This window comes from Myotis brandtii, unplaced genomic scaffold (assembly GCF_000412655.1).
Source record: "Myotis brandtii unplaced genomic scaffold, ASM41265v1 scaffold667, whole genome shotgun sequence".
Lineage (NCBI taxonomy): Eukaryota > Metazoa > Chordata > Mammalia > Chiroptera > Vespertilionidae > Myotis > Myotis brandtii.
Window position 1 is genome coordinate 1,551,307 of NW_005370593.1, and position 10,164 is coordinate 1,561,470.

Consider the following 10,164-nt stretch of genomic DNA (forward strand, 5'->3'; position numbering starts at 1 on the left):
CCAGCTTAGGCCCAATCCCCCAGGGAGTGGGCCTAAACCAGCAGGTGGTCATCCCTCAGGGGTCCCAGACTGCGAGAGGGGACAGGCCCGGCTTAGGGACACCCCTCCCACGATTGCACAAATTTTTGTGCACTAGGCCTCTAGTCTCATTATAATGGCCAGTTAAAATTAAATTATTTAAAGGCATTCCACTTAACCCAATCAGCTCTTGAATGCATAGATTTCTAACCAATTTTTAAATGATAAGTAATATGGCAATGAACATCTTTGTAAATAAATTGTGTATCTATCCTTAAAATAAAATAAAAGAGGATCAAAAATGTAAAACCTTTACAATAGGATTCACAAAATGGAGAACATGAAACTCATGTGCACAAAAGTAGTGTATATGTACCTCTTTTTTTTTTATAAAATATGGAATGCTTCACGAATTTGCGTGTCATCCTTGCAGGGGCCATGCTAATCTTCTCTGTATCGTTCCAATTTTAGTATATGTGCTGCCGAAGCGAGCACTGTACCTCTTAAATCTTATCATTTGTCTCCATCTTCATCACCACTCCCCTATTCCAAGCCAGCTTTGTCTCTTGCTTGGTAAAAGCATAGCCTTTTAGCAGATGTAGCAGATCCTCTTTGACGCCCACATATAACTTCTTGTCGTTACCATGTCAGTCCTTGCTAGCCAAACTTCCTTCTGCCAGAATCTACTTTATTTTCCCCACAAAAGCTTTCTCCAGCTTTCTCTTGCTCATGTGGAGGAGGAAGTACCAAAAAAATTAGCACCTTCTGGGAGCATCTCAACCAAAAACAGGCAGGAGTTAGTGTACAAATACAGCAGCTCCTGATCCCTCCAGTGGAGTGACCCAGGAGCATGTGCTCTACACCATTATTCAGTTTGTCAGCAGGATTAAGCATTAATTGCCTACATCAATATATTGTTTAATAATTCATCCTTTAATTGCTCCTGCCTTCCCTGTCTCCCTTTCCCACCCCTTTCCTGGGATCATTTTGTTAATGAACTACTTGTCTTAGTATCCTTGTCTCAGGGTCTGCTTCTAGAGGAACCCAAAGTAAGATCATTGGTCTTTCCACTTCCACTCTTCCCTCTCCACAATCCACTCTCCACCTCAAAAGCTGGACTATCTTTTTAAACTACCACTGTGACCACATCACTTCTTACCTAAAACTTTTCATTGATTTCCCACTGCTCTGAGGATAAAAACCACAAAATACCTTAGTTTCAGGTTTCTTGATGCTAGTTCCAATGATGGCTTTACTACCTGAATTCCTTTGCCTCACTCTAGAGACCTCACCATCACACAGAATTGTTGCATCTTGAAAATCGAAAATTCCAATTTCCCACAATCTGACCACAGTCTTCTATACTTAGTCAGACACTACTATGCTAGCACCAGACCTCCAGTCCCTCAATTCCTCCCTTTCTTTCCATCTGTCAAACTCATCATGGCTTTGCTCACTCCCTATTCCACCTAAATTCCCAGCAACATGCTTCTACTGCTCCCTTACCCATACTCTCAACTCTGCTGGCCTTCTCTCCTGGTAGTATTAGCTTAGAAACCATCGATATTTTGAATGTCTTGTCAATCTGCTTCTGTTTCTGTGACCAAGCTGGAAATAAATATAACACAGTAAGCTGCTCAGAACTTAAAATTTGCATAATGAGGTGTTTTCCCACTTTTCAGGAGAGTAGACCCACAAGGAAGTGGCCCCTAATCTCAAACAAACCCAATAACTGTTTATATGTCTCATTACTTTCATAGGAAATTCTAAACCCTCCTCACTTTCCAAAATCCTTCCTCTGTTTACAGCAGATTACCTTAGGTCGAATTTGCAGAGTAACAAACCTATCCAAGGCCTAACTCTCTCACTCCTGTAGAAGGCCTTGCCATGTGCCAGGTATTATGCTAAGCCCTTACTCATAGTATCTATAATATCTCATTAAATCCTCAAAAGAATACTTCAAGAGAGGGTTTTGTTTTGTTTTGTTTTTAACTAACAAATGAGAAGATTAAGATTCAGAGAGGTTATATAAATGGCAAGTAGTAGAATTGGGGTTTATATTTAGGGTTTTATTTTCTATCCTACACTGTCTTGTGCAATCACTATATAGCCTGCAAGCAGTGCATCCGTATTTTTCAGTGTCCGTTATTGCTGCCCCAACTATTTTATTAACTAACTAGAGGCCCGATGCATGAAATTTGGGCAAGAGTAGGCCTTCCTTCCCCTGGCTGCCAGCACTGGCTTCCCTCTGGCACCCAGGAACCAGGCTTCCCTCCAGCACCTAGGACCCGGGCGTCCCTTCCAGAAGGTCATCTGGAAGGACATCCAGTTTAATTAGTATATTATGCTTTTATTATTATAGATAATGGAATCTAGAACAACAGCACCTAGGACCCGGGCATCCCTTCCAGAAGGTCATCCGGAAGGACATCCAGTTTAATTAGCATATTATGCTTTTATTATTATAGATAATGGAATCTAGAACAAGTTCCCAAATATCTCTTAGTCTCTGCACCTATAGAATTGAGAATTAGATGAAGTGAACTCCTTCATCTCCTCCAGCTCTAAACATCATATACATTTATGAGTTCCTAGACTTTCAAGCATTTGGTTCTAAACACCACCTGCTTCTGCATTTCTGTGTATTTCATACTGTGTTCACATCACAATAACATAAAACATTTTCCATTACCATGAGTTGTTTTCTTGAAACCATTCTACTTAGTTTGAAATATAAAAAATGAAATGAAGTCACATCACTAAAGCCCAGAAGTTACTTCCTCAAACACAGTCTGCATATTTCCCAAGAGTTAATATCATTGGTCTAATCTATTAGAAGAAAATACTCACTAATTAAAGTTTTTCTGAGGAATACTTTCTTTAAAAAAGGTTTTATAAAAGCCCTTATAAAAAATTCTTTTAAAAGAATTACATTTTAAGCTGTTTAATGGTGGTACTAGCCCTTGTGCATGTTTGGGTTGGGGGGATGCAATTAAATACTAGTCTCTGGCATGTTTATTTTTGAATTTTTCTAATTGTAAAATTTGGAAATATAGAGTGGAGAGTAGAAGAGGAAGAACCTGGTCTAAATCCATTTTTTATTATTGTCATTAATGAAATAGTGTAGGGCAGTGGGAGGAGCCCTTGGTTATTTTCTTGATGAAAACCCATTATGAATCAACCTCTCTGTGTCCCGGTTTGCTGAGCTTCAGAATCACTGGGTTTAGACCAAATAATATCTCAGGTTACTTCCAGACCTATGAATTAATCCAAAAAATACGAAAACCTGGAAAGAAGTCACTTCTAAATGCTGTAGCAAGTTTAAAATCATACCCTTATCCTGAAGCAAAGATCAATTCTTTGGCTGAAGGTGACAGCCCCAGGGAATTAAGAACAAAAATTTAAGTCTATTTTTAATAAGGCTACAGTACCAGTGAAAGCTGCACAATTCTAAATCTGACACAGGCTGGGTAACTGATTCCCAAGCTTCACCACTGAGGCTACAAGGCTGTTTTGATGTATTTTCTCCACTAGCGGTGAAGAGATGAAGAGGAAAGCAAACCGGAACAGAATCAGGACACCGAGGGCAGCACACAGGCTGATCCTTAAACATGTCAGAGATGACTGTCAGAGAGGAAAATAGAAAATGTAGGATTCAGTCAGTACATAAATGTATTACCTGTGCGATAGAACGTTTTTATAACAAGACCGTCTTCTAGGATATGGTAACACACTCTGTGTTCTTTCCAACCATTCTCAACGATTGTACTGACAAACGCACATGGATCTGCCTGTCAGTCTCTGTCTTTCCAAACGAAATAATAATAACCTTTGGCCTGTCCTCATACATCCAATTCTGATGTGAAATCAGTGCTTAAGTTTTCCTTTCTGACCATTTTCTCTCCAGCACCATTAGGTGGCTCATGTCCAGATTCTATTTTCCCTTGCCTGTTATTTACCACCTCCCTGTGTACCCAACATCATGCATCCATATGTCAATGCACACCCTAGAACTGAAGCAGAGTGGGTGCCTGGTGGGATGACTGTATATGAAAAGGTAATTTTTTAAAAATATATTTTATTGATTTTTTTACAGAGAGGAAGGGAGAGGGATAGAAAGTTAGAAACATCGATGAGAGAGAAATTAGGTGGCTCATGTCCAGATTCTATTTTCCCTTGCCTGTTATTTACCACCTCCCTGTGTACCCAACATCATGCATCCATATGTCAATGCACACCCTAGAATTGAAGCAGAGTGGGTACCTGGTGGGATGACTGTATATGAAAAGGTAATTTTTAATCAATGTTTTTACAGCCAAGACAAACTTATTAGCCTTAAATAGAAGAACTCTGTGGGATTTTTAAAATCCCCCCTTAAAAAGCAGAAATGATTTGAAGAAATAATAATCTCTCTACCTCCACCTCCATAGAAAGTATTCCACAGAAAAAGGAACTTGGAAAAAACAGGAAGTTCTCACCAAATAAATAAACAGGTTCTAAGTTGGGAAGTAGCTTTAGCAAGAAGGAAAGGCAGATGAAGTCAAAGTGTCACTGATTTTTCCTATGTCCTTGGAGAGAAGATTGCTGGCTTGGAGTCACTTTGCCTGCCCAAGACCATCTGACATGAAGACATAACTCCAAGGTACGATTCCCTGGGCCAGCAGGTTGACCCTAGTGCTAGTACCTGAATAGACCATAGAGGCTTACTCCAGAGCAGCTTCTTGAGATCCGCATGCCCTCCCCCGACAAGCAGAGGGGGTTGGTTCTTCCTGAAAGCCACTTGTGCCAAAGCTATCCCAATAGCAAGGCCTCAAAATGACTATAAAGCTGATGCTACCCTAGAATTCAGCAGAGAAGCTTTGAGGAGGGAAAAAAAAATGTGGCCTGCAGCATTAAAAGGGCAAAATGAGGCTCTTGCTAACCTTATTATAACAAGTTGAGTAAAATAATAGGTAAAAAGTTTTTGAGTGCAGAATATGTGCCATGAAGGGAGCTATATGATTCATATGCATTATCTCATTTAGTCCTTATAAATGCTCATTATGGTTTAGATACAGTGGTTCTCAACCTTCCTAGTGCCGCGACCCTTTAATACAGTTCCTCATGTTGTGGTGACCCCCAATTTCATTGCTACAAATTGAACATAATTAAAGCATAGTGATTAATCACAAAAACAATATGTAATTATATATATGTGTTTTCCGATGGTCTTAGGCGACCCCTGTGAAAGGGTCATTCGACCCCCAAAGGGGTCGCGACCCAAAGGTTGAGAACTGCTGGTTTAGAAGGTAAAAGAGGCTCAGAGTTAAGAATCCAAGGTTGCAGAGTCGGTAAGTGGTAGAGGTAGGATTGAAGCCCAGTTCTGTGGGATGTCAGAGCCCCAGCTCTGTCCACTGATTTATACTCAAGTACTTAAAAACCACTTTAAAAGATGTTTAAGGATGATGAAATCTCATGGTTATGCACAATAATAAATGAAAGCTCCTAGGATACTTTATATGATATTCACAACCACTACCAACATTTATTTTGTTCAAATTTTACATTATTTTCAGATGCCCTTCTAGTGTTCAGCAACACATTTTTAAAATCTTCCCTAAAATTCAGATACCCAGTTTTCTCAAATGCACATACACAGAGACCACACACATACACACCAGACATACAAACACCACCCAAACACACACTACCCAGATAAATACACACAGAACACAAACACCACATAGAGACCATACACACAGAGACCATACACAAATACAACACAGATGCACAGATCTCACACACACACAGCTCCACACATACTCCATGGATCCCAAATACATCACAGAGACACACACACAGAGCATATAGCCACATACATACACACAAACACACTGCAGGTATACAGACAGACCACAGATACCCATACGCCAAACACACAGAGTCAGAAATTCTTCATGGGATTTTGTTCCTCCTTGTCTACTATACCCTAATTTATGTCCAGTTTCCACTATATTTATCATCTCATTTACATCTTATCTCCTGCTACTGGTCTCTTCTCGCCATCCCACTCCATCCCAAATAGCTCTTTTCCTTTTATTCCCCAGAGCAATCACCAACATAAGACAGTTGTAACTAATGAGAAGGGACATTATACCATGTCAAAGCATAGCAAATGGATTAAAATTGAGTATTAGACACCCCTCATTTTAAAGCCCCTGTGTAATTTCTGCACTTCTGAATATCTCACTGACCCTGTGATCTTCAAGCCTCCTGACCTCCTGCTGTGTTTTTCCTGTGCTCCCCTCTCTGAAGACCATCCTCACTCCTCCTCCCTCTCCTCATGGTCCCAGGACCTTCACAGGTTTCCACTCTTGCACTCACCATTGTCGATCCATTCCAGGTCCTTAGACTTCACTTTTTATTTCCCAAGTGCACTACTAGGGTATTTTCCTTGAAGAGAATAATTTTTCTCCTTTGGAGAAAAACTTTGCAACTCCCTCAGATGGCAGAATTAAGTTAATGCAGCTGTGGTTTTAATAACAATTACTTTATTTCTTCTCTCTTAGAATGTTTTTGTTTAGTAAACAAAAAACAAAAAACATCACTAGTAATTTCAATTGACTTATATAATTTATCAAAAACCAATTTGATGATATGACCGTTATAATAGGTATTTTCTCAAATATTCACAGATTTGTATTTTCAATACCATAGGAACCATTATTCAAGAAATGCGATATTTTGAATAATCAAATATTCTGATTCATGGGGCATTATCAAAACACTAGACATGAAATACCAACTTTCAAAGAAGTAGCACAAAACACTAGTAGGATTCTCAATCTGCCACAATGGAAGCATGGTAGGAGATGATAATTAATAAGAAATTTAACCCTTTTAAGCCTCACTTTCACCTCTGTTTGAATATTTGCCTTTGTGGGAGAAAAAAAAATAAATGATTTTCATAAAATGCTCCTGGCATATAAAAAGTATTGAATAAATATCAGTAACTTGACTTCTTTTCCTTTCCCCTCTCCAATTAAGGAAGAACCACTATTATATTCTATAACACACTTTCCTGTTTCACTGATGATTCTGAAGACTCTTCAGATAATCTTAGAGTGCCCTGGGGCTCCCATATGAATAATAGTTCTTATTGTTCTGTGCTCAGTGTTAGAATCTATACTAATAAAAGGGTAATATGCTAATTAGACCGGATCGACTGGACATCTTCTGGACATCTCACTTCCTCCCTCACAAAACCACAGTGGCAGGGGGGCCAAGGCAGAGGCAGTTAGGGGCCATCAGGCCAGCAGGGGAGCAAGTAGTTAGGGGTGCAATCAGGTTGGCTCAGGGGAGCAAACAGTTAGAGGGCTACCAGGCCAGTGTTGGGGAGCAGGCAGTTAGGGGCGCGATCAGGCCGGCATTGGGGAGCAAGCAGTTAGGGGCACGATCAGGCTGGCCAGGGAAGCAAGCAGTTAGGGGCAAAATCAGGCCAGCACGGGGGAGCAAGCAGTTAGGGGTGTGATCAGGCCGGCCAGGGGAGCAAGCAGTTAGGGGCACAATCAGGCCAGCAGGGGAGCGGTTAGGGGGTGAACAGGCAGGCAGGCAGAGGCTGTTAGGGGCAATTAGGCAGGCAGGCAGAGGTGGTTAGGGGCGATCAGGCAGGCAGGCAGGCAAGCGGTTAGGAGCAAGCGGTCCCGAATTGTGAGGGGGATGTCCGACTGCCGGTTTGGGCCCGATCCCACAGTCGGACATCCCCCAAGGGGTCCCAGATTGGAGATGGTGCTGGCCGAACTGAGGGACACCCCATCCCCCATGAACAAATTTCTTGCACAGGGCCTCTAGTACTAGATAATAGCATTTATTATATACTAGAGGCCTGGTGCATGAAATTCGTGCACAGGTAGGGTTCCTAGGCCTGGCCGGCAATCAGGGCCGATCGGGGCCTTCTGGCTGCCAGCCGGGAACTTCCTTCTAGCTGCCAGCTGGGGCCTCCCTTTTCCAGCTGCCAGCTGCCAACCAGGGCCTTCCTTCATTCTGAGTCGCCCCCTGGTGGTCAGTGCATGTCATAGCGAGCGACTGAACTCCTGGTCTCCTGGTTGAACTCCTGAGGGGACAATTTGCATATTAGGCTTTTATATATATAGGTTATTAGCTCATGGGAAAAATCTAATTATAGTTTCCCATGATTACTAATTTGTAGCAGTCATTTTTGTTATTCAACTTCATTGGCAACATTTGCCCTGACCAAGTCTTAGTCAAGTAAAACTGATTCTATGTTGCCTTATTCAAGAAGTTGTGCTTATCAAGAAGGATCAGACTTCTCATTAATGTCTAAACAGATTTTTAGCTACCTAAATGAATTACTTAGCAAAGTCAATGTCCATTTCACATTAATTTCATATCATTTGTAGTATTTTCATTTTTGATGCTCAAATTAATTTGCTCTTAATTCTTCATACAAAACAAAGTAAAGGCCTCAAGGAAAATATCTGATTTGTGTTATTGTAGAAATATTAGATTTGCCATTTAAAATATATTGTCAGTTTGTCTGTTGATATTTTAATTTCTATATTTAATCTTTCCTTTTGCTTCTTTTTTGTTCTTATTTTCAGTTTCTTATCCCACCAGTAATTATGGATCTGATCAACTCTTCCGATTACCAGGTCACTGTCTCTACATTAGCAAGAAATAGCACTCATTTCCCAGCTCCTGCCTCAAAAATAATCGTTGTCCTTTTTTTGTTCATGACATCGATAATTGGTATTATCAGCAATGGTCTCTACCTATGGGTACTAAAATTCAAGATGAAAAGAACTGTCAATACTCTTTTATATTTTCATCTCATTCTCTCATATTTTATTTCAACATCAATTGTGCCATTTATAACCACCTCCTACCTTCAGGACAATCACTGGAGCTTTGGAACTGTCATGTGCAAGGTCCTCAACAGCATTTTATATATGGGGATATTCGCCTCCAGTTTCTTCCTCTCAGCCATCAGTGTTGATCGGTACCTTTTCACTCTTCACCCGGTGTGGTCACAGCTGCACCGAACCCCACGCTGGGCTTCCATCATAATCCTGGGAATCTGGATCTCTGCCACTGTCCTCAGCACGCCCTATTTGGTTTTCAGGGAGACATATGATGACCATGAAGGAAAGGTGACCTGCCAACATAGCTATGATGTGTCCACTAACTGGGAAAGCAAAAAATGGATTCATGTAGCCTGTTTCACCAGCCGCTTCTTGCTAGGCTTCCTTCTGCCTTTCTGCATCATCACCTTTTGTTACGGAAGAATAGCCAACAAGATGAAAAAGAGGAGCCTGTTTAAATCCAACAAGCCTTTCAAAGTCATGATGACGGCCATTATCTCTTTCTTTGTGTGTTGGATGCCCTACTATGTATATAGGGGCAGCTTACTTCTCACTAAGAACCAATCTCTACTTTTACAGTTGATTTTGTTACTTGCAGTGATTACCACTTCTTTCAACGCTGTCTTTTCTCCCATACTCTACCTGTTTATAGGGGAGAACTTTAAAAAGGTTTTCAAGAAATCCATTCTTGCTCTGTTTGAGTCAACATTCAGTGAGGATTCTTCTCCAGAAAGAACACAAAACCTAAGTTCGGAAACCTCCATTTAAATGCAGGGTCCCATGAATTCTTAGTTAATTACACAACCAGAGATATGCCCTCTACTTCTGTACAATATAGTTCTATATTAGAGAGACATCTAGGCTGTATTGATATTAGATTATGAATATTAAAAGAGCTATAAGAAAGTAAGCAATAGGTGATGTTCTGAATGTAATTTTCCCCTTTTTTATTGTGATAAAATATTGACCCTTGAACAACATGGATTTGGACTTTCACAATAACATTTTCTTTTCTCTAGCTCATTTTATTGTATGAATACAGTATATAGAGGATTGGAGGGCTTGGTTAAAAATAGTGATGGGATTAAAAAGTACAAATTGGTAGTCACAAAATAGTCACAGGGATGTAAAGTACAGCCCAGGGAATAGAGTCAGTAATATTGTCATAACTATGTGTATAGTGCCAGGTAGGTACTTGAAATATAGAGGGGACCGCTTTGTAAAGTATACGATTGTCTAACCATTATGCTGTACACCTGAAACTAATACAAAATAATATTGAATG

The 10,164-nt window shown here is 40.4% G+C and overlaps 1 protein-coding gene across 1 annotated transcript; it reads left to right on the forward strand.

Moving 5' to 3' along the window:
• Positions 1 to 8,639: 8,639 nt before the first annotated feature.
• Positions 8,640 to 9,647, forward strand: LOC102251869 (probable G-protein coupled receptor 33). The gene has a single exon (XM_005880999.1). The coding sequence runs from the start codon at positions 8,640 to 8,642 to the stop codon at positions 9,645 to 9,647; it is 1,008 nt and encodes a 335-aa protein (XP_005881061.1).
• Positions 9,648 to 10,164: the final 517 nt, after the last annotated feature.